The sequence below is a fragment of the Oryzias melastigma genome, linkage group LG14, assembly GCF_002922805.2.
Source record: "Oryzias melastigma strain HK-1 linkage group LG14, ASM292280v2, whole genome shotgun sequence".
NCBI classification, from domain to species: Eukaryota; Metazoa; Chordata; class Actinopteri; order Beloniformes; family Adrianichthyidae; genus Oryzias; species Oryzias melastigma.
In genome coordinates this window covers 15,607,655-15,633,098 of record NC_050525.1, presented here as the reverse complement: position 1 = coordinate 15,633,098, position 25,444 = coordinate 15,607,655, and the positions used below count along the sequence as shown (strand labels likewise).

The 25,444-nt window shown below is 37.7% G+C and overlaps 1 protein-coding gene across 3 annotated transcripts in view; it reads right to left on the bottom strand.

Moving 5' to 3' along the window:
- The window catches only part of mtus2a (microtubule associated tumor suppressor candidate 2a), a 54,957-nt gene that overhangs the window by 12,022 nt on the left and 17,491 nt on the right, over positions 1–25,444 (bottom strand). For all 3 annotated transcript variants that reach the window (XM_024266023.2, XM_024266022.2, XM_024266024.2), the window contains exons 4-6: positions 20,121–20,378; positions 6,957–7,115; positions 1,163–1,261 (exon numbers count right to left, since the gene is read on the bottom strand). In XM_024266023.2, the coding sequence (XP_024121791.1) occupies positions 1,163–1,261; positions 6,957–7,115; positions 20,121–20,378 (516 nt within the window). The remainder of the gene's footprint in view (positions 1–1,162; positions 1,262–6,956; positions 7,116–20,120; positions 20,379–25,444) is intronic.

The following is a 25,444-nucleotide window of genomic DNA, read 5'->3' as shown; positions in this document are numbered from 1 at the left end:
ATTGAAAGACCACTAGGAATGATTTGAAAATAGATTTTAAAAAGTGATCGGAATGGGACTTTAAAGGGGCCAAACCATGATTTTCTTAAAGTATATAGATATGCACACACACACACATATATATATATATATATACATAGATAGATAGATAGATAGATAGATAGATAGATAGATAGATAGATAGATAGATAGCCCTTTATTGTCATTATCACAAGGACAATGAAATTGCAGCAACCGTTTCAGTGCAAGAAATTTGCATAAAAAATACAGGACATAATACGATATAAAGTATAAAAAAATGTAAAAATATATGATCGTATATTGCCTTTGCCACACTAAAAGTCAAATTATTTATGAAATCTTAGTTATTTTCGTGAGTTTTTTCCTACCCAGAAGTAAAATTGCTGAATTGTTACTGAATTAAAAATTACAATTCCTGAGGCTCCGCCTGCCGCTACGTTTGGGTGCCGCCCATTTCATGACGTCATCCTAGAGCCTTTGGCAGTGTGTCTTCATTTCTCCCATGAAAATAAACATCCAATTTTTTTCAAAGATGGATTCACATACTATCTTTCTGCCCTAGTAGCCCCAGCCATCTCTACACTGGTTCACAACACAAATACACTCGGCATCTGCACGACTGTGCCTGATGGGTGTGTGTGTGTGTGTCGTGGGTCGTGGGAGTTCGTCTTACAGGAGCCTCCCGGCTAAAGCAATGAACACCTGTTTGAGCTGGAATATATTGAAGACAGCACACAATTGGAAGATAAACGGTATTCTGGATCTAAAATTAAAGTTTTGTGGTGATCACTGCTAGCTCCGTGGAGAAATTGGGTGTTGGTGTTAGACCAGGGGTGGTACTGTCAGAGCAGACTCTTCCTGAAAGGTCTGTCTCACACTGTTACGTCAGATCGTTAGGACCTGCTTGTTTTTGTGGGTATGCAAGGGGCTTGATGTTGAGAGGCTTTTTAGAGAATTACTCAGAAATGCGTAAACAGATCAAAATACCGCTTTGGGGTTCTTTATAGTGAGGATTGAACAGTATAATACAAGTAAAAGCTCAAAAAGTTGTTTTTTCATGGTATGGCCCCTTTAATGCATTCCACTATTTCGTGATGTCTTGCATGACCAGTTTGACAATGAGTCAGACAAAAAAACTCACCAGGGGACTGAGGTTTTGGAGGAACTACTGCCAGTCTCTTTGGAGAAGATGGGAGGGAGCGCGTGACCTCTGACGTCCTCTGCAGCTCCTTCCTGCCAACTGTACAAAAAAAGAAAAAAAAATGAAGAAAACACAAAAACTCACATGACATCCAACAGTGTGCAGTCTTAAAAAAACTGTCATTCAAGCACCATATTTGTGTATTTTTTGGTTACAAACATGCTCTAGATAAAAAAAAAAACATACAGGATGTTATTGAGTTAGAAATCCATCAATCTTCAGAAAACTGGAGCAGTCTGTCTCAAAGAAAAGTAAAAAAAGCAGACTGAATCAGATAAACTAGTTTTTTCGTCTTTCACTGCTTGGAAACGAAACTCACAGTTTCAAATGTTTTCTTTTTGTTATAATTCCTTGTATACTTCCTGACTGATAATGGCTTACAGTTGCAATACAGTCGGCAGCTTGTGATAACAAATAACCCCAGATGATGCCAGATAGGAGAGCAGCAACATTTCAAACTGCGAGGTGTTGCAATGCCCCATACACCCACAAGCATCAAACCAAACATCATTCCCGATGGGTTTCTTTTCCTTTTTTTTTTCCCTACTTCTTTTCTCCTGTTTTTTTAATCTTTCTCTTTTCCTTCTCCTTTCATCTTTTGCAACCCCCCCTGCTGTGTGTTATAACTATGCCCTTCAGGACCATCTGTCAAAGAAAGGCGCTGGAGACGAGCCCATCACCTCTTCTCTCTTTGTGGCATTATGAACGTGCACATTTATTATTTATTTATTTCGTTTTGACAGAATAAATCTCAAATGGGTTAGCTAAAGATGATAAAAAGTGATTTATTTTTAGAAAAAAACAATAATTTAAAGAGATTCTATAATTTTCTGAGAAGAAAATGATGAAAATCTCTACATAATCCTGCAGAAATTACCAGTCTGCAAAATATCATTCATGTTTTTTTAGAAGCTCATATATTTTTTTATTTGTCCAACACTGTAAAACACATGCTGCAATTTCCATTCCATATATTTTATTATGAGGCTTATTACATATAAATTCTGCTGCACATTATCAATATTTCCATGTCTCCATCCTTTTTTGTAACCCATTTGTCCTTGATAGAGTCACAGAGTTTCCTGGATCCTGTCCAAGCTGTCTTTGGGCAAAAGCAGGGTCACTGCTCCATCAAAGGATGGAAATTATAGATTGTTTTATTTTTACACCAGTGTGAGTCTTCCTATCAGCGAGATCAATTCCAAGCATAGATTTCTCCACATGTGCATCATAAAGTGACAGAGGTGGTGATGTGAAAGGTCGAGAAGAGCTTTGTAAAAACCATAGAACACCTCTGATGTCACAGACTGGATTCTGCATTTAATTGGGTTGGCTGTAGTGGAATTTGCTCCGCCCACTTCAGTTTGAAGTTCTGTTAGTTCCACCCACCTACTTTTAAGAAAAAAGACCTTCAAAAGTGTGCAAATTTGAACTCTAAAAAATGTATTTGACCAAAAAAATGAAAGCATTTCCATTAACATTTGTCTTGAAACTAGACTCTGATGTAGCTTTTGTGTGTGTGTGTGTGTGTAAAATCAGACTTTTTAAAGCAAAAGTCAATGAGAAATGTCTCCATTCTGAATATTTACTCCAGTAGACTCCAGTAGTCTTCTGTGGAATTGCAACATTCAATGGATACAAAAAAATGTTCATTTGGGTTATTTATCGATCACCAGAAAGCTTTTAATACAATCGATCATTCTGTGCTACTTGGAAAAAAAAAATTAATCGTCGTGTAGTATTAAACTGGACTGAAAGTAAATTGTTTGATAGACAACAGTTTGTGTAAATAGGGGAATACCAATTGAGATATGAGGGCATAGTATGTGGTGTCCCTCGGGGTTCAGTTTCAGGTCCCAAATTATTTAACTTTTATATCAACGATATTTTCAAAGTCTCACACTTATTAAAAATAATACTATTTGCAGATGACACCAACATATTTTATTCAAATGATAACTATAATACCCTAATAAATACAATCAATTATGAGTTTATATATAGATTTTTATATATATATATATGGATGGACATGAATAAACTATTTAAACAAAAGCAATGTTTCGAAATTCTAAACAAAACTGGAATTATCAATATAAATAGATGATGCTATAATAGAAAAGGCACTCCAAGTCAAATTTCTTGGTGTAATTATTGACAAGTTAACTTAGAAACCACATACTAGACATATCCAGAGTAAAATATAAGATAGTATTTCAATAATTAATGAAATAAAATGTGTTCTTAAATAAAAATCATTACATATATTGTACCAATCATTAGTAATGCCACATTTAATTTATTGTATTAAAGTATGGTGCAACTACAACGCCTTTTGTACCTTTAAAAACGAGCAATAAAGATTACTCATAATGCTGAATACTGTGATTTAATGTTATTTCACATGTTACTTTTAAATTTATTTTATTTGTATATAGGATCATTCTCTTTAACGGTAACAATGAAGCATTAACCTTAATAATCAGTAACAATTTAGACATAGGAACTGAAATGACTCACTGAGGTGATATGGTATTTTTAAATATTTTGTACTTTCTGGTTTACGTCAAAGGGGTTAAAAAAAATTAATCATTCGGATGACACATCTAATTGTAAATCTACTAACCTGTTCTTTCTCAAATCAAAAGTACTAAATTAGCAACTAAAAATGAAAGTCCTGTCACGTTTGTTTACGTTCATATCAGTGTTGCTTCAAAGCTGCACAAGCTCTTTTATGCAGAAGAGACATGTAGACACGCGGATCGTTGGAAGCGACTAGGATAAAAACAGGAGAGCAAATGCATTTTAAAGTAAAGAAAAATGTTAGTATGACTCAGTGATCCTTCATCTAACTGAGCTTTGTGGAAGTTTGAATCTACAAGCTGTGCCAAGCCTCTGAAGTTTCATGAATCATTAATATCATTTTCATTAGCGGAGCTCTCCATGGTGCTGAAAGTATCACACATTTCATCCCTTTTCTCCCAAGTCTGCACAAACTGTCAGTTTAGTATCTATAACACCCTTTATCAACTATTAATACTCAATTTCTATACCTTCTATACCTTCCAGGGTGGTGTCATCTTATTGATCAAAGTGGAGAGCAGCATCATGTAGTCACATAAATAAAATAATAAAATAATATAAAAAGAAACACATTCTCAGTGGGATTCTCATGGTATGTCTTTTACTGTTTAAATATTCAGCAACTTTCTTTGTTGTTGAAAACCAATCCCAGAAGATTTGATCTTTTGAACAAAATATTTAAACAGATATTTGACAAAAAAGAACTGGGGAACACCAGCTGATTCATGTAAATGTGATATTTATACAATCTGAACTATAATATCTGTTAAATTATTAAATTGCCTTTGGTGCTCTATAATTCATTAAATTTCTTTTGGTGGTACCTAATTTTTCGGGGTAAAAGTTTCACTTTTTTTTGCATAGTTTGGGTGCAACTTATGCTCAGGTGCAACTCATTTGTGATTAAAAAAAGGCTTATGTGTTCTTTATTTTCCCACTAACAACCAGTAGAGGGCAATGTAGGTGTGTGTATTAGTATTTGCTGCTGACGGCAAAGCAGAAGAAGCACTGGCCTCAGCAAAGTTGTTCATAAGTGACACATGATGAAAAATTCCATTATTTTGTGATTTAGAGTTATGTTATGGCATGCTATTCTTTGCTACGCTACACTATGTTACGTTTTAACGTATTATGTTATGCTATGCTGTGCTATTCTACCTTACATTATTTTTTATACAGTATCTTATGTTACATTATGTTATGCTTTGCTATGTTATGTTGTACTATGGTACGCTACACTACGCTACGTTACGTTGCGTTTTTATATGTTATTTTATGCTATGCCATGCTATATTATGTTATTGTTATGTTATGCTACACTGGGCTATGTTACATTTTTATATGGTATGCTATGTTATGCTATGTTGCACTACATCATATTACGCTACGTCATATTTCGCTACGTCATATTTCGCTTTGCATATAATGCTATGTCATATTATGCCACATAATATTACGCTACACTATATATTATGCTACAGTATATCATGCTACGATATTTTATACTATGGTTTATTACGCTACTTTATGTCATGCTAGACTATGTAAATCAATACTATTGTATGCTATGCTATGTTATGCAATACTTTGTTATGCATTGCTTTGCTATACTATGCCATTTTGTTTTATGTTATGTTATGCTATATTATGGTAAGCGACACTATGTTACGCCACATCATGTTACGCCTCGTCATGTTACGCCACGTCATGTTATGCCTCGTCATGTTACGCCACGTCATGTTATGCCTCGTCATGTTATGCCTCGTCATGTTATGCCTCGTCATGTTACGCCACGTCATGTTATGCCAAGCTATGTTACAATAAATGATGTTACGCTAAGTTATTTTACGCTAAGCTATGTTGCACTATGTCATGTTACGCTACATTATGTTACGCTATATCATGTCATCCTACGTCATGTCCCGCTACGTTATGTTATGCTACGTTATGTTATGCTCCGTTATACTACACTACGTTATATTACGCTATGTTATGCTACGTTATACTACACTACGTTATATTACGCTATGTTATGTTACGTTACATTCTTATTTTCTTACATTTTTATTAATATTTTCATTATAATTGTTTGTATGTTGCACTAATATACCAGACTCCTCAGATGTTTCTTGAAGATAAAAATATAGCTATGGTAGAGAAGCAAGTATATATTAAGTATGTTATTGTTAAATATTCGGTTATTATGACTCTCCTTTTAAGATAAAATGTCTATCCTTGGCCCGAATTTTGTTAAGTAAATGTTCTCCCAAAAGTGTGACTTATTTATTTATTTAATTATGTATACCTCAGCATCTGTAACCTCCCTTAGAGGGACCTACAGTTCTAAAAGGCTCTACTATAAACCTTATTCAATGTATTAGATTTTTTATATTCCAACCTGAACCACTTCATGTTACAGTTCAAATATGACAACAAAATCGAATAAAAATGTAACATACATTAGAGGTAAATTTTAAAAATGACCCCCTATAAAGGTATTCTCAGTGACCTTCCCACATGAGTTTTTTCAGAGTGTTTGGTTAAGAGGGTTATTAAACTAAAGCTACATAAAAACTGTAAACACTGCTTTGTCTCACACTCTCCTAAGAGTTTTTTTCTTTAATGATTTACAAAACTTCCATCCGACATTCCTGAACCGAGAAATAATTGGTTTGGTAAAAGCGCTGCCACTGACACACTTAACTCTTGTTACAGTAAAAACACACAGCATAGTTAAGGGCTATAAAAGATTCAACACTTCCAACCGATGCAGCTAAGTAAGGTGTGATACTCCAAGGCTTCTAGTGTTAACTCCATGTGCTACATCTTCACCGGGTTTGCAAGTGCTGCTTCGGTTTGTCAGTTTTTGTACAAAGGAATATTTGAATAAGACGATAGGAAGGCACAAGACACTACAGTGTTTTTTTTTCACGGTTTCCTGCACAGCAATGTTTTAACCCTTACTAGTCTGGGGCCTTTTTGGGCATCTTTTTGACTACTTTACAGTTTGCTCTAATAATTTACCTTTAAAACTGTTTCTGTGGAACTACTTTAGATTCATTTTTTTAGTACAAACCCCACTACTTTATTTTACAGATTTAATTTTTTTCAGGTCTAAATTGTGTTTCTTATTTTCCAAAATTCCACAAACCTCCAGGTGAGCTCCTGGGCTGGGGTGGCAGGTAGCGCCGGGGCAAAGCAGGAGTGGAGGGAGGCTGCAGGCTGTTGCTGCGACATGACACCCCCCTCTGCTGATCAGCGGATGCCGGCCCTGTTGCCACTCGGTGAGGTGGGGGCTCCTCACTCACACCTGAAACAAGATGTTGACAACTGAGATTGCTTTCTTCCCATCAAATGATCACAGAATTTTTTTGCCATCGGGCTGCATAGATCAGTGTGAATTTGAGTTCACTGGACTGTGAAATTGTTTGTAACCTTTGAGTCCGGCTGCTCTCAGTTACCCTTTTGTCGGCCTGGGGCCGAGCATTTATCCTGAGACACTGGAATGTGTTGCAGACTCACACAAACCTGCATCCTCACGGTTCATTCTAGTTTTTCTGATCTATAAAATGAAACATATTTCTTCATTTGAGCTCAAGAATGAAATTTCTGAAGATACACAACATGTAAATAATCAACTCTGTGGCACTTTTTGTCCCAAATATCAGCAAATTGAATGTTTGAGTGAAAGAAAATATGAAAGGATGATAGAAGAGTCCTTTACGAGTGGAGCTGACAGATGAATAAATGTTAGCATTTGTTAAAGGAGCGAGGGTAACTGCATGACATGCTCGGGTTCCCAGATAGAAGTGAACAAATGGGCTGAGTTGTATGAAAAGGGAGTGCAATTTAGAGGGGAAATGGAGAAATATTTTCCTGATTATTCTGCATCGCAGATTGGGAAAATGCCAGCCAATGATGGATTACTGGGAAAGGAGGGAAGAATGAGAAAGAAGGAGAGAAAAAAAGAAATGCTGGGAGAAATAAATAGATGTCCTCTCAATGGAGGTGACGGGAATCTTGGCATCTCGTGATGGTGGATAGAAGATATTAAAAAGGGGCTGTGGATAAGAAGAAACAGATGACTGCCAGTTTCTCTGTTCGGCCGCTTTATTGGTGCCGCTTCTGCCTCAAAGAAAAGGTTATTATAACGCTGGCTTTCATATTGTGGTTGTTGTTGGCTTTAGGGGGAAACAAGGATTCATACAAACAAGAAAATATTATTCAGAGCTCAGAACCAGACCGGCCGATTTGAGGAGACAGTCTTAGAAAAGCAATAGAGAGAAAAGGGAGAAAGGTTGTAGAGGGATCATTGTAGATTCACTAAAGCCCTTTTCAACATGGATGGAAGTGGTTCAATATGTGGGTCCAAATATGAATTGAAAGCAAAGTTAGTGAAGATAAAGAGAAGAAACTAGGGCTACCAGTGGATATGGCTCTTATTGGAATTGTAAAAATCCTCACCAGAGCCAAATGGTGTTCCTTACCTGGTTTATAAGAATGCACAACATGCGTTATTGTTTTTATGGAGGATTTGGACTCAAACTGGAGGTGGTTTTATTGGAGTATTGGGGAAAAGGTGGAATATCAGGCTGATTGTTGTGTGTGGCCGCTGTTTGTCAAGATACATTGCTTCTGCTAATTTGGTCAATGTCATTTTTCGCAGGGGGCTGTGTTCCAAAAACCAATAGAGAAATCCGCAAAAAAGGATTATAGATATATTAAAGGGGCCATACCATGAAAAATCTAATTTTTGAGCTTTAAGTGCATTAAACCGTTCCTTCCTCACTATAAAGAACCCCAAAGCGGTATTTTGATCCATTAACACATGTCTGGGTAATCCTCTAAAACCCTCTCAACAGCAGCCCCTCCCATACCCATGAAAATGACCGGGTTCTCGCGTGCTTACATCACAAGTTGAGAACCACAATGTCCAGGAAGACTTTGCTCCGCCCCTTAGGCTAAGAAAAAACACTTTCTACACATAGCTAGCAGTGACCAGCTAGCTTTATGAGACCCTTACCCCCAGCTCGTGCACAGTCATGGAGACACTGTCGGTGTTGAGAGCCAGTGCAGCGAGGGCAAAGAAACGCTCTTTCAATTTAGCATTCAAACTTAGAGAAGAAACTTCTGGTGAGGAATCTGCACGACATGCTGGGATGGATCCTGAATGGATCTGCGCAAGCAGACGGAGGATATTGGGAAGACGGCTGGAGAAAGGGAGAAGACTATTTCCTGGTGGAGAAGGGGGCCAGAATATTTCCTGGTGAAGACAGGGAGAAGACTATTTCCTGATGGAGAAATTGAGCAGACTATTTCCTGATCAGAAGGGCTCGTTTGAACATGGGTTATTGAGCAAAGTCGGAAAGTTGCACGTCTCCAGGAAAGAGATCAGCTTTAAAGCGAAAAGGGTTTTTGATAGAGATTAATGATACTTCAAAAGAGAAAAGAAATGCCAGTGCTAATCAGAACAATGTTCTAATCACTTCAATAAATCCCGAAATGTTCATCTGCCGTTGTCTACATTTCTTGACCGAATTTCACAGCAAAATGAACCCATCAGCCATTCTCTGTGCCAAATTTTGAGGATAAACAATGATTTTTGTAGATCTGGAGAGCTGCACGAATGTGTACAGGAGACATGGCATGGAGGAGATTGATTTACAAGGTCTCCAGCAAATCAGGATGCAGAACACAAAGCACTGTTGAAAAAAAAATACAAAATTACCATGAAAAAAAAAATCAATGAAACAGTGAAACTGTGAAAGTTGAACTGCAATTTAGCAAGGCACCCTTGTACAGTACTTATATGGCACGTTTCTTAAGCCTAAAGCACTTTACAGTCACAGACCCATTCACCCTAAACACACACTGATGGTCCCTTCTACACAGAACCAACCTATAACCATCAGTAACAGTGGTGTCTTTCCCAAGACATAGAAGCCCGCAAACTGGGAATCAAACCTCCAATCAGAGGTTGACCGCTCTACTTCTACATTTCAGATTTCTGAGCTGTGCTACATTTGCTGTTTTACCATTTTTCTTCTCTGTCTCCTTATCTTTTCTTGTGGTGGTATCAGCCTCTCCATTCTCTTTCAGTTCCCTTCATCTTATCTCTCAGCGGGAGACAGACATTTATCACGATAATGGGTTAACTAGTCGTTTGTAATGTGATTGCTTGTTGCTGACTGATTAGCAACTTGTGTTTGTGGAGCTGGGGGTTTGGGTGCAAACAAAGAGGAGGCTGGTTCTATGATGATTGGCTCCTTACTTTGTTTAATGTTAGCTTTGTTTTATTTTTAGTTCTTGTCATGTTCTGTTGTCAGGCTTTCCTCCTGTCAGTCACACTGAGCTCAGGTTGTCAATCATTTACAGCTAACTTGAATTAAGTGAAGTATCTGGTTTTCAGCTCTTTTCTTTCTCAATTTGTTTAGAGGTTTTTTTTTTTTTTTTTGCTTTGAGTTTATTGAATGGTGAAACATTTGGGGTCTTTAAGCTCTAGTCCCGTAGAGGTTCTGGGCTGCTAGAACCGATTGTTAGTGATGGTGGAATTTGATGTCTATCTTTGAGGTCAATTAAAGTCACTTCAAATATCTGCTAAGCTTCTAATTCAATTATTTTTCTAAATGTATTTACTTTTTAAACATTTAGATATTTATTCACTATTTTGCAATATTCTGATTGCATCAGCAGGGTGAAAACAGTTTATTGTGAAATCATTTCATATAAGAAGGGTGAAATTTAAACCCTGCAGTCATTTTTTTTTAACTTTAGCATAGAGTCTGCTTTGCAGGTCAGCGAAATCCAAATATCCATCATCAGCAAAGAAACTTGCAGGCTGTCTTGGAGGAAGTGACTGTATCCAGCCAAGTAGAGTTCAGCAGAAACAGGCCTCACCGCGGTGCAGCAACACATCTGGTGATGAAGTCTCTGCACGGTGTGTGGTGCTGATCTGCTGAAAAAAGCCTATATTTTTTAATAAGTGCAATTTTTACCTATACTGAAGCATCAAGGCTTGATAAGGATAATCACGATTTCTGCAGAAGATAACAGAAATTATACAGTTTTTGCTTCTAACTTTAAGGTGCTGTTCCAATTAGATCCCATGTTCCCACAGACAGATGTCTGTGGGAACATGGGATGCTTTTCTGCTCCATTCAGAGGCCTTTATTATAAGACAGTGAGTGTAATTGAGCTTGAAGATGAAATCCATCAGAGACCATCATTTGTTCAGCTTATTAACTGCAACTTCCTCCCATTTGTTGGTTGCTGGAAACGCTGTTTCATATTTGAAAGATTGTGAGGATTAAGCCCCCGATTGCTCAATAAAACCTTTGCTTGTGTTTGATGAGTGATGCTCAACGACAATCCATAAATGATCATAATAAAAATGAAGGTTAAAGGGCTGGATCTGAAAAATGTGATCACACTCCAATGGGTCCTTATGATATATCTGTGTTTGCACAAATGTCCTGGTTGAAGAACTGCGGCCTAATTTAGACAAACAGAAAAAAACAAAATATCAATTTTTTGAGGTCATGAGGTTGCTGGAGCCTATCCTTCCACTGTTGGGTGAAGCCAAAGTACGCCCTGGAGGGGTTGACAATTCATCACGCGGCCACACAACAACAAACACACTCAGTGACTAACAACAACATACACACTTGGAGACAAAATGTGACCCATAATGCATATTTCTGGACTGTGGGAGGAACCCTGGAGAAAAACTCCACTCAGGAAGGACCCAGCTGAGATTTGAACCCCTGCCTTCTCGCTGAGAGCTGAGAGTGCCAACCACTACACCACTAAGCACCCCCAGAAAGTATCCAAAATTATGAGAAATACTACAGCTATGACATTAAAATTGAGCCTCTGAAGCGAACCATCTTAGAGATTTATGGTTAGTGGCAAAAGGAGAGAAAAAATGTTCATGGGAATTGTCCACAATCTGATTTTCTGGTAGAAAACATTGATATATATATATAAGAGAACTGGACTGAGTGACTCCTCCCTCCTGGCGTTATAAACAGGAAGTACACGCTGTTTCCAAGAAGCCAAAATCCCATTGACTTCTATTGAGAAATAAACAGCTAATACTCATTCTATTTGTCAGAATGACCATTCTTGCTCTCATACTTGACTTTTTAATTTGTATTTGATAATCCTCATTTTTCCCCAAAATTATTTCTGTAGTTTGTTATTCATGTTAATAAATGACCACTCAAATGCCTCACATCAAACGTTCAAAACATTCGACGGATTCTGCCAAACCTGCTCCCAGTAAGCTGACTTCTGATTGGAGAGAGTGGTTGCCATAGAAACAATTAATTGGTCCAATCACTGCTAACTGACATTGCCTGGTTCAAACATGCTGGGTTCCATACTGCAAAAAAGTATCAACTATTTTGATTTAATTTCGTTAGAGTTTGAAGTAAGCCATTTTCCATTGGTGACGTCACACTCGGTCCAGTTCTAATTTACAGTCAATAACACAAAACAAATCTTCAGCAGTACAGACTCTCAAAGCAAACAAAATGGGTAAAAGTCAGACTTCCCACTCAGACATTACTTGCATAGAAGTACACACCTCAGTTTAAAATATTATACAGTAGAGTTAAAAACTATGCTTGATCCACGTGTAAATAAAGCCGACTGTCTCACTGCTGTCCTCTTGTCAGCAGAGCAGATCTCCTTTCATTTCTAAGCCAACAAGTTTTGCCTTTGAGAAGATCATATAACCCAAAACTTAAAATGTGTCATTTATCCAAATTAGTTCCAAATCAAAAGGTGTGTTAAGGTACAACTAATTGGACAAGACTTGTTCCTATAATAAGGAGGATATCTAGTATTCTTATGTTTACTACATTACCAATGCAAGGTTTTAAAGACCCACTCCAATGAAAATCATGTTTTTTTTATATGTTTTGCGGCATTTTCTAATGATGGAGGCCATAAAGACGATTAGTAATTCTTCATTCTAGATGCGGCCCCCGGGCCTTGACTTTGACACGTGTGATTTAGATGCTCTACTTTCTAGTAGATAAATAACCTAAAAAGAACAAAAGCTGGATTATGTTGATGGAAATATCCATTCAATCTGTTGCAGAATTGCGCAGTCCTGTTTGTTGTAAATTGTGTACGAGCTGGGCAATAAAGTGTAATGATGATGATGTGTGTGTTGTGTCTCCTCTTCCCTCGTCAGAGCATCGGTTTGGCTGTTAATTGGCAAAGCGGGAATTGTCCCCTTGTTCCTTATTAAGAGTCTGACCTGAGCATAAACACTACAGCACTCTGAACTTTATCTGCCATCGACCCACTTGCGTTCTGTCAATGCGCCCCATCAGTTAAGCTCATAAACTGTGATGAACAGTGAAGAAATACAGAGAGCACTTCACTGCTAATGAACACGCCTCTTCAAGCCGCCACGGCTCCTCTGTTTCAATAAGCCATGTTGGTTTTTTTCTCCTTGGCCGCAGAACGGCAACCAGATCTTTATTTGCCAGTCCAGTTTGCTGCCCTGCTGGTGTGTATTTCTTTGTGTGAGTCCGTGGCGTTTGTGTTTGTGTGTGGCTGCATGCGCACAACCACCACAGACACCATCTGCTCCCAGTGAGCTGGCATAAGTCACAGACCCGATCCGAACAGTGGCAGCTGGGGTACCACACTCTCTTCCTCTCCTTCCAGGATCCGTCCTCTCTGCCCTTTGCTCATTTTGACAAATTGAATCAGCTTTATTTGCGTTTTTTTTTTCTTTTCTCTCCACAGCTGTCTGATCACTTCTCCCTTCCTCTCTTCTGATCCCCCTCCGCTCCAGCGACAGGGCTGATATTACTCAGTCTGCTTTGACAATTGAGTTTCCATCAAGGAGTCAGCGTGGCTCAAAGGCACAGGCTTCATCAGCCTCATTCTGCTTGATTTTCCTCCCTGCAATAACTGTCAGTCACAGTGAAATTAACTCAGCACCCCCCACTCCGTGTCCTATGTGCATGAGGCATGGATGAATGAACACCTGCTGACATCCGTGCAACATCTCAGGAGGAGTCAACAAATGAGCTTAAGGACGGATTCGGCTGATGTCTAATCAATTTTATATGGAGAGACGTAGAGCGACCTGAGCTCTCAAACACACTCCACCTCACCAGCACCTGATACGTGGATCAGGCTTTGATCACTGCGACTGCATTACCTCACGTTTGAGTGTTACGCACATTCACATTGGGCGTATTTAGCGCGTTCTTGAATGTGCACAGTGTTCACACTGGATAAACGCGTAATAGATTATTTTTCTACTGTTTTCTACTGTTTTACGCCCATGTGCGCCACCTACAGTTGAAAGAAGTGTGGTGCGAAATGTCAAATTGGATTTAAAATGTCACAAATCTTGCTCCAAGATTGTTTCTATTCCAATATTGGAATGACTTTACGCCGTAGAATTCCCATCGGCCACAAATCACAATTATTAATTTCTCCTTCATTATCAAATTTTAAACAGCTGGCTCTTCTGCAAGTTGACAGGACGTCATTCATATGTTACTACCAAACCCAAGTCCCCGATTGGTCAAAGTTTAACTTTCAAGGCGAGTTCAATGGCTACACGTTTAGAACATAGAGCCCCCCCCCAAAAAAAAATGTGTGTTATAAGTAAACATGAGAGTTTTAAGCCTGACATGCATATTTTAGGCTTCTCCAGACTTTTTATTGGAAGTGGTTGCTTGAACACTCACTGTTCACCGTAGATTCACATTTTCTGCCAATTAGAATTCACCTAAAAAGGTGTTCAGAATGTCTTACATATATCAATTAAAGTCCAAATCCAACTATATATTTTTTTCTGTTGTGCCCACCAGTCTTTTGATTTTGATTAAAGTGTAACCAAACAGGAAAGTTGGAGGCTGACTCCGCCCACAGCCGAAATTTGAAAATCCAGTCAGAGGGGTGGGGCTTGGCAACGGGACTGTTATCATTACTGGAGCTGCAGATCATGATGTGGGACTTAAGTGGTTTGACCAATCACAAAATTCAGCTGTAATATGTCTTTTCAACCTGTAGGGGGCAGCACACTGGTGGTTTTAGACCATTATTTTTAGAATTATACAAGTTTATTTAAATTTGTCAAAGGTTTGTCATGGACCAATAGTCAGTGCTTTTAAAGCCCATTTTATAGAGAAAAACAGCCAAGAAGGACTTGCAATTTTTTTTTGCCTAATCAAAATCAAAAAACCTGAGACGTTTTTAAAGATTTATTTGGTGCAGACTAGCAGGAGTTCATTAGAAATTTGCCTCTGTGTTGTGGGCGGGACTGTTAGTGCAGGAGTTAGCCTTGGTAATTTCTCATCAACCCTTTGTATTACATTCTCTCCCGCTAGCTTATAGCATCTCACAAGTCCAAGCTAACATTAGCGTAGTAGCAAAACAGCGAGTAGTATCAAAGCTATCCAGCCGTACAGTTTTGATCCAAATACCACCTCAGACGAGGACAATGAAGACGTTAATGAATCTATTTGCCTACAAGTGGATGCTACAGAATTGTGGTGGAGAAATGAGACTTCCGGTAGTTGCTGCGCCACAAACCCGAGCTTTTTTAAACCGCGGGTTTTCATCTGCTCCTGATCTAAAGTAGTTTGAATAAAAAAATACTCAGAAACGCAGTTTTAATCTTAAATTATTTCATTTATGTCCCTAAGGAGAAAAATGCTACAAAAAATGTTAAAAACACCAAAAACATAATTTATATTGGAGCAGGTCTTCTAAATCTCAAATAAATTTCCCATGATGCTTTCTTTCCCCAAGGGTCCACTGTGTAGCTAATGAATGCCACTGTTAGGATTTAGCAGCCAAATGTCACCACTTTCCACAAGTCCTGCCTCTGTTTCCAATAGCTACACATGCATGCCCACATCAGCACAGGTTATTAGATTTATTTCTACTTTACACACTGGAAACGATTTGATATTTGCAAAGATTTAAACTCCATTTTCTAGACATTCAAGATATAGGCTATATCTCTCTAAGCTTTTCTCAAAATTAGCACAATCAAAACTTTTTTGCCTCATTAAAACTAGACAAAAGAAAATCATTTTTAAAAAGAGTAAAATCATTTTGCTTCAAAACTTGATTTAGCCTAAAAAACAAACAAACCTCAAATTCTTTGATTTAAGAAATGTTCTTAAGAGATCTAAATGCATTTTGTTTACATTTTTAAGCGCTGAAATTTCATTAATTTTCTGAAGGTAAGAAGAAGCTCTGTAATTTTTTGTTTAATTTGAAAGATGTTATTTTAAAGGTGAATAAATGTCGACAAACTATATTGATTGTCATTTTTAATAAAATTGTAGTTTTATAAGAATAAGTGCTAGTTTCAGATTTTAGGAGGACTTATTAAGATTGGCCAACCTGTACTAAAATGTTGTTCTTATTTTGGTCACATTTTATTCTTTTTTTTATTTATTACACTGTTTTTTGTTATTGTAATCAAAATAAACTACAATTTGGTTCATAAAAAATGAAAAAAAAAATAATTTGCATAAACAATTTGCCTAGAACCAGCAAAAAAGAAAAAAAACTTAATATTGAGCTATTTGCTTATTTTTCTCTTTTTTAATGCTCGTGTGGAACTCTTTGAGTCTATTCCTCTAGATTCTGTCATTTTATTGTATAATTACTTATTGCATAGATAGATCATTTTACCACTTCCTTGTGATTTTTTTTTCTTAGATTAGTCTTCCTTTACTATTTTTAGGCTACCTCTATTTGCAGTGCAGGAGCCCTGAAACCACTTCCTCCCATTTTCTGGACTTGTTAATAATTTCCTTCCTCCAGAGGACTACAGGAGTCAGTTTTGTTTGACTGAGAAAAGAATTACTAAGCACGGCCTTTCCTCTCTCCGTTCAGGGATGTTGTGGGGTTGTTGCTCCCCTGACGTCCTTGATGGAAAGATGTGTGAGAAGTCATCTGTCAGTCTGTGCTTTCATCTAGTCTGAAACATGGTGAGGGATGAAGGAGCTCAAGAGGAAGACCAAATGGCAAAAAGTTAGACGGGTCCATTGGAATAAAAAAAAAAAAAAAGAAGTTAGTTTTTTAAATGAGTCTGAAATGATGAATCGTGTAGAAAATATAAAAAAAATGCTCTCTTAAATTAATTAATTACAAACAGTTGAGTTTCAGAGCTCAGCAGTAAAATAAAAGATCTTAACCCAGATTCTGTAAATAAAAGCGTTTTTGTGACATATCTAATATCACCTAGATTTATGAGGAAAAAAGTCTGACACTTTTGGGCTTATCAAGTGCTAAATCAGCAGGAAAGGCAGTGCTTCAGTCAAGCCCACGTTAGCATGTCATGTTCAAACACAGCACACAAAGCAGCGAACTTAAAGGTCAACAGCAGAACACAGTAAAAAAAAAAAAAAAAATCAGTTTTTTCATCTAATTCTCTCTTACACACACATACAGTTTCAGTTTGGCTCCTCTGGGCTGCATTACTACAACACTAGGGAGAGGAATATTCTGCTACAGGACCCGCTTTTAAAAACTTCTAGAAGCTCTGTTCTCGGCTGACGTGCTTTCCTGAGAATTGTAAACACGAGACACGTACGTTCACAGGTTTCAATTTTCCACAGCAACAAAAGCAGCTGCAGAGGTCTGACCTGCACAGTTCACTCAAATACAAACAATGTCAGATCAGTTGGATAATGTGGTCAAAGAAAACGAAGAAGACAGAGTTACAATTCTCCTTTTAATCTGCATGGAGAAGAAGAAGCGAGTTACAGCATTTGGAGTCAGAACGACGAGGAAATAGGATAAGATAAGATAAATTCCTTCCAGGCATCTATAGTCATATATATGTCTGTTTACACTGCAAAAAGAGGTAAAAATAGGAAAAGAAAACCAGTCTAGGGAAGAAAATCACAAGAAAGTAGTAAAATTATCTGTATATGCAGCAAGTCATTATTATTTAACAAAAAATCTTCAAAAAGAAGTTTAAAAAGCTAACTATTAGATAGAATTACTTCAAATTAAATGATGTGAAACCCAAAAATGACATTTTTTTTCCAGTTCTGAGAAAAAAAAAGTTGTATTTTTTCAGTTTATATGAACTTAATTGTAGTTTTGATTAAAGGGATAATAAGTGGAAATTACTTATTTTAGAAAAAAATGTAAACAAAATGAGAATATAATCTTGTAGTTTCACCTGGCTCATGTAATAAACCCTGATACAATCTAAAACTATCACTTATTCTTAGACCATAGATCTACATTGTTTCCATACTAATACTAATGCCAGTTTAACTCGTCAACATCGATTGCACTTCAATTAAAAAAAAGTTATTATATTAACCAAAAATTACGGTAAAATTGTAGTTTTTTCAGTCCTAAATCAAGAAAAATGATTTTGACTATTCAGAAATATAATAATAAAATAAAATATTCTTAATTGTGATAATTTCTTTTAGAAAAACAGCTCAAAACCTGCAACGTATCTTAAATGTGTTAAAACAAAGGTTTCAATCAAGTTTCAAAGTGTAGTGTAGAACCAAATATAAATGACCTGACACTCACTTCATTGGTGTTGTTTGGTATAACTAAACAAATTATATTTCATTAAGTTTCATGTGCTTGATGTGAACAGGTAAAGTGTGTGGATTTCTTTATCTTTCTTTTTTCAGCAGATCTATCTGTATTGGTTAGATTATGTGTATTTGACAGCTCATTTCAATAAATAATAAATTGGTTATTTCCTTTTTGTTATTTAGTTTCTTTTAGTTTTGTTATTTATATTTATAATTTTAATTTATCAGATAAATAATAGATGTGATGGGAAGATATTTTCAAAATAAGCTTATTCCACATTTAGATTTTAGAAAAAATGTGGATTCTACACCAATGGTGTCACGATTATATTCAATTGTAAAAGAGTGTCAGCTTATTACGACCAGAGTCATAATGACAGGAAATGTCATGTTTGACATAATTTAATTCACTCAAATTTGCTGCAGCAGGAGGATCCACTTTGATTGTTTTATTTTGAAGGAAACTTGCTTGTTCTGTTGTCAAAATAATAAAAAAAAAAAATATGTAACTTTTATAAGTCGATTACTGTAGATATTTAAAAACTACACTTTATACATGAATGTCTCTATGGTCATAAATAAACCACATTTATCTAAACTTTCCAGCTCTCTGCAGGTTTGATCACTCAATAAACCAGTGGGTTAAAAATAGCTGTCAGTTATAATCTTCATGTTATTTTTATAAAGAACTAACAAAGGAAAAATGTGAAAAGGAGTTGCGGACTTTTTCCTCCATGTGTGTCTGTAAAGAATAGGATGTGCTTCTTTTCCTCCTGAAAGCGCTTGTTTTGAATTTGAGAACATCTGTGATGCCTCCCCAACTAAACCCCAGTTAGTGACTCCTGCCAACCAATGAGAAAGATGAAGAAAGAGAGAAGGGGGAAAGAGAGATGACATAACGGGGGGCCTGATGTGCGTGAGCTGAGTCGGGGTGCTTACGTCAACTGTAACTGGGAGAGGAAGAGTAAGCGCTCCTTATGTAGGTCACATTAAATACACATGCAGTTACCACAGAATTCAGCCAACTAACCAAGCAGCTCCGAACTGTTTAAATCTTCCAGTTCCCTGCTGGCTCCAGAATGAAAAAAAAAAAAAAAAAAAGAAACGATCCAGTTCGGTTCGCTGACAGAACGAGCTTATTTGATGCAGTGGTTTGATGAATTACAGATGAGTCTGGGGAATGACATCCTCTGCTCATGTGTTCACTTTTTCGCTCTTCTTCACTAAAAACCAAGGGAAGAGCCACTCTGAGCAAGTTTTGGGACGCAAAGCAACTTGAATTATTACTGATGCAGTAAAAATTCAGCAGTGGTTCATTTATTTTCCCTTTTCTTTTTTCTGCAGCTTCACCTCAAATAATTAATCAAGAATCACAACGTTTAAAAGGAATGACTCGGCTTGAGGTCATAATTTAAAGCACACATGCAGATCCTCTATGAGTCATTCATGATCTTTAATTACACAATAATGTTGTAAACTTTTATCACCTATTAGGGCTCCTTTAGTGTGTTGTACTTGTTAATCGGATGATGCGTGGATATGAAAATGCGGCATGAAGAATAAATTGTAAGCGGGGCGGAGCTCTAGAGGAAGAAAGTGATTACAGTGGGGGGGGGGGGGGGTTTATGCAAACTGTTTTTCATGAGGGAAATTACAAAGTAGAGGCAATAAAACAGGTTGAAGAAACTCCTTATTAGGTTAGGAAGAGTCAACACCCACACATAAAGACGGCTTGGAAAAAGACTCACGATGAGCTGTCCGGCAGGGGTCACTCTGGGCGCTGTCAGCGGAGTGGGCTGAGGACACGGAGGAGACGCTGGAGCTCCTGACGAAGCCGAAGGCTGCCAGGCGACCGGTGGGGAGACGGCTGGAGCTGAACCCCGGGGGCCGCAGGCCTGACTGGCTCGCCTTGGAGAGCAGAGACCTGGACGCTGCAGACTGGGATGCTGCTGCTGATGCTGATGTCAAAGCTGGAGCCGGAGCATGATGGGCGATGAGCTGACCGTCTGATTTCAAAGCAAGGAGACACAAAAGGAGTCACTATAACAACCACAAATACATCAATCGCAACTTTTAGTCACAAATCTGATATGTTTGACAGATTTCCCTGAATTCACTATGGACTATAACAGTCACAAAGGGGTCTCAAGTCCCTATCTTCTACGTCTAGCTGCAAGGATGCGCCACAGATCTAAGGGCCCTCTGATGTTCTCTTCCTGCAGATCACTCGTCAGCTTGTGGTGACAGGGCCCTCAGAGCGCAACAGGGGGATTCCTGTGGAGCTCCAGGAATACCATCAAGAGTTCACACAACAGGCTGTTTTTCTAGTGCATTTACGACCTGCACTATGCAGTTATGATCTCTCTGTTTTGCACATTTCTGCTGTAATTCCTAGTCATTATTGGCACAGAAGCTACAGTTACTCATGTCTGGTTAAGACATTGAAATGGAAGTTGTTTGACAAAAAGGGGGAACAAAAAAAGAAAAGGATAAAAATGTATTGGATTTTTTGGAGTATAAGTCTAGATTAGTCACTGCTACGCACACACCGCCCTTGGAAATGTATGGAAGTTTTTTTAGCTCATAATTCAAAGTATTAAAATGAAAGGTCAAATTGCTTATTGAATTGTAAATTGTAAAATGTATTGTCATTTGAATTATGACATTAATAACCCATGAAAATATACAATGCAACTGATTTGGTTTTTATTCAATATTTTATTTTAAAAATTATAATATTGAATTGTACATTTTTATATTGAATTGTAAATTGTTAAATGTATTTTCATATTGAAACCCTAATTTGAATATTGACAAATGCATTTTCAAAATGAAATGTCAAACTTTTAAATGGTAAATTATAAAATGTATTGTCATTTTAATTATGACATCAAAAACCCATGACAATTTACAATACAATTGATTTTTTCATTCAATATTTTATTTTTAAAATTGTGACACTGAATTCTAAATTTTCATATTGAATTGTAAACTACAAAATGAATGATCCTTTTGCAAGCCTGAATTGAATATTGAATGCAAATTGAAAAATACATTTTCAAATTGCACGAGGAATTTGCAAATTGAATTGTCAATTGAATAATGCACAATACTTTGAATTATTAGCTAAAAAACCTTCCATTGATACGGGTGTTCAAGCGTCTAAACGCACGTAAATGCACGTTTTGGTCTTCCACATTCCAAACTCTCTCATTTACACATTGCTACATAAGTTTCTACAATTATTTTTGAGCTCCAGGTACAAAACCCAGGTTGAAAATTAAGCCATTTGAACCAATCAGGGACTTGGATTTGGTAGTGACGTATGGATGGCTTCCATTTTTAATTTACAGAAGTGCCAACCGATTAAAAATCTGTCATAGAGGAGAAATTAATAATTGCAGTTTGTGCCTGGATGGAATTCCAGTATAAGACACTAAATCTTTCATATATCGGAAAAGAGTTGTGAAAGAAAAAGTCCCGCTTCCACATTTAGCACCAAAACTCTTCCAACTGTAGGTCCGTTAGTCCGCTAGTATCTGCAGTCCAGTATGAAGACTATATTAGCTGTGTTTTCATTACACATATGAGCAAAACTTTTTTTTTTCAGCCACTTCCTACCAAGAAGCGCATTTAATTTTTAAAGTGTTCTTATTGCAGTTTTGCAAAATATGTCAATTTCGATATCCCCCAAAAACCACCCCCTCCAAGCGCAACAACTTTTTTGTTCCATTAAGCAAATTTACTATCGCAAATCCAATTTACACAATTCCATAGTCAATATAAACGCAGCTAGTGTTTACAAACGTGCATTTAGCGCATTCTTGAAAGTGCCTGGTGTAAAATTTAACATCATACTCAGGTGCCACTTTTATGTGATTTTTTTTTTTTTTTTAAAACAGTAACAACCACTAGAGGGCACTGTAGGGGTGTATTTGCTACTGACACCAACGCAGAAGAAGTGCCCTCTTATGCTGGGCTTGGCGGAATTGTTCCAAAGTTACACAGAGATAAAGAATTTTAAATTACATAAAGTTTAGTAAACTTGTTAGTATTTTCTGAACGATGGTTATCTAAACAATTGCTCATAGGTTGCACAAATATACTGGATTCCTCCTGTGTTTCATGAAGCTAAAAAGCATCAATGAGCGTTGAAGCGTGTACATATTCAGTCTAATATTATTATCTATTCCATTATTATGACTTGCCTTAAAGGTTAATGTCCGTTCTTGTTTTTGTATTTCTAATATAGGATTTTTTTCCCCTTATTTTTTTGGGGGGGGATTTCAGCGACTTATACTCCAGAGCAATTTATAGTCCAAAAAATATGGTAATCACGGCTGAGTAGGAGAGGATCTTATTGGAGAACAAATGAGACGACATTCTCCAGCTTGGTAATCTTTTGTTTTAACAGCAACAACAGATGAAATTTGCAGGCGGGGAAAAACTCCGGCTACACACAGCAGTAGGCAAATCCCCGCGTCTGGGATAAAAGCCCCAATTTGGCGACAGCAGAGGTCGAGATCCTGCATTGAAGAAGAGTATTATCCCCTGCTGGTTACAGAGATAAGGTAGGCTGCCCTCCATTCCGTGTCCATTTGGCACAGACTTCTACCTCAGTGCATGCCACATCAGAACAGCGGGAACGGAAAGTTAAAAAGGAATGCTGGTAGGGGGAAGACAAAGTGGAGCAGAGACGGAGTGGCTCCCATTCGGCCCATCTTTCCTTCATCACAGATTTCTTCCTGTGTGGCGAACTGCCTGGGTTAGGAGGCTGGATCGTGCTCTTTCTCAATTAGAATGCCAAGAACGTTTGGACGGATGTCCTCTTTTCCATCCTCTCCATCCCACCCCCAACTCCCCACATCTCCATCACCACATAAAGCAGACCACAGCTCTCCTCCATTTCTGGATGTTTTTCGTACCATAAATTCTTTGTTTTTCGCATTTACTGGTCCTCATCTTCAAGCTGCAACTGAAATTTAAATATTTTACCAACTTGAATATTATCAATAAATCATAGAACTTTTTCAAGCTGGGCGTCAGCCATAACTCATGTTTAAATAACATCTTTTCAGGAAAAAACACTTCACTCGCCTATTAGAGGAGTACGGTCCGTCCTCCCCTTCCATGAATTATGTAGATTAGTCCTGGAAAGTCAATAGGACTTTCAGCTTGGACAGCCACTAATTAAATCACAGACCAAGGTAAGCTGCAACAACCTGCATGGATTTTGGGCTTAATATGCTGGTAATTAAATATATGAATGTATTTTTGTATTATGGCTAGAGCAAAGTATTGACTTAAAAAATGTCCAATCTGGCCTTAATGTGCAGATGTTATCATCTAAATGAACAATGAAAAAGAAAATCAGATCTGCACTGTAATTATGTGAATAGCTGTAGGAGTTTGACATCTATACAATTGCTATACAATGTAATTACTAGGGATGCCACAATTCTCTCTTTAAACTGAATTGCATGTTACACCAATGAACTAAATCATGGGGGAAGTAAATTGTTGCATTCCATAGAAGAAATAGAAGAGGACAGTTGGGGCGGAATCGTTGTGGTCACTTTAGCGCTAAGCTAGCATTTCCAACGTTTGTAAGTATTCAGGTTTTTGCGGTTGTGTACTCTTTCGGTCAAAACTCTAAATTGAAAATGGCTGCAAACAACATGTAACTGAGTAGAAAGCAGGCTAAATGGACCCATTGAGCAGGACTGAACCATCCCATTTTTGGGCCCTCGTTGCTTGTAGATCCATAGAAAAATTGGCGGATGGTCATTACGACAAAAGGTATTCTACTCTGAAACAACATTAAGTACTTTGTGTATATGAAGTATTAAAATGCTATTGGGAAAAAAATTAGCTGCTGTATGACCTCTGTGGTTTTGTTAGTTTTGCTTTTGCCATAGTCGCACTACTTTGCTGCAAAGTCTAATCGGTCTACAGCCCGCATGCGTCGTTACGACCCAACTATCAATTGTGTTTATTTATATAGCCTAATACAGTTGTCTCAATGGGCTTCACACCTGTAATTATGCAAAAGCATAAAGTTAGTCTATTCTGACCATTCTAATCGGACCAGACCATACCGCACCGCATCACTCAGTGGATAAAAGAGGTATGCCTGGTTCACACCAGATGCATAAGCGCTGCAAAGTGGTGTGCGGGTGAAATAATCTTAACCTCCAGTTCACACCAGACACGTGTTTTTCCATGACTGTCGGCAGGCGCTTCTGCTCCAATGTGGTTATTTAGAGGGTTTTTTTTGCCATCATCAGACACCTAAAACCACACTCTTCTGCTCCTTAGTCAGCCCACTGCATTGATCTGTGTGTGTATATGTGTGTCTGTTTTTTTTGTGTGTGTGTGTGTGTGTGTTGTGTTTATTTTCATCTCTACACTAAGTCTATAAAAATGCACTCTGCACTGCGTGAGCTGTGAGAACAGGTCGGCGCAACTTCAGATCTGGTGTGAACTTCACCATAGATTAACAAGGGCGCCGCTTTGCAGCGCTTCCATGTCTGGTATGAACCAGGCGTCATATCAGGGTTTCTGGACAGGATTCTTTGTAGAGAATGTAACAGCAAAGTTGACTAGGGGAGAGGAGAAACGCCATCACTTCCACTGCTGCTGGAGGTTTGTTCTTCACGGGTTGGTGGATTATTATTGATGCAGCAGTGATTTCTCCTCTGGGAGCAGAATTTCATTGTGCCTATCACACCTGTTGGGTCATAGCTACTGCTGCCTTTGTTGTGATAAATCCAGTTTCAAATGGCCAGGTGAGAGGAGTCAACTACAGTGTTGGCTGCATGGGACAGAAAGGCACTCAAGTGTGGTTCTTGATTGGTTTCATGTTGGCATTCTCTTTCAAACTACTTTCAATTTCTTTGGCGCATGGTCTTCAGATTTGGACAGACACAGGACCTCTGGCAGTAAGGCACTGCATGTATCGTTATTTTCCCCATTATTGGATAAATTAAAGTTCTATCTATGACATTACACCAGGTGGAAAATACGCCAAATGAAAGTTTTTCCTTATTGTTACTTGCTTATTAGCAGAATA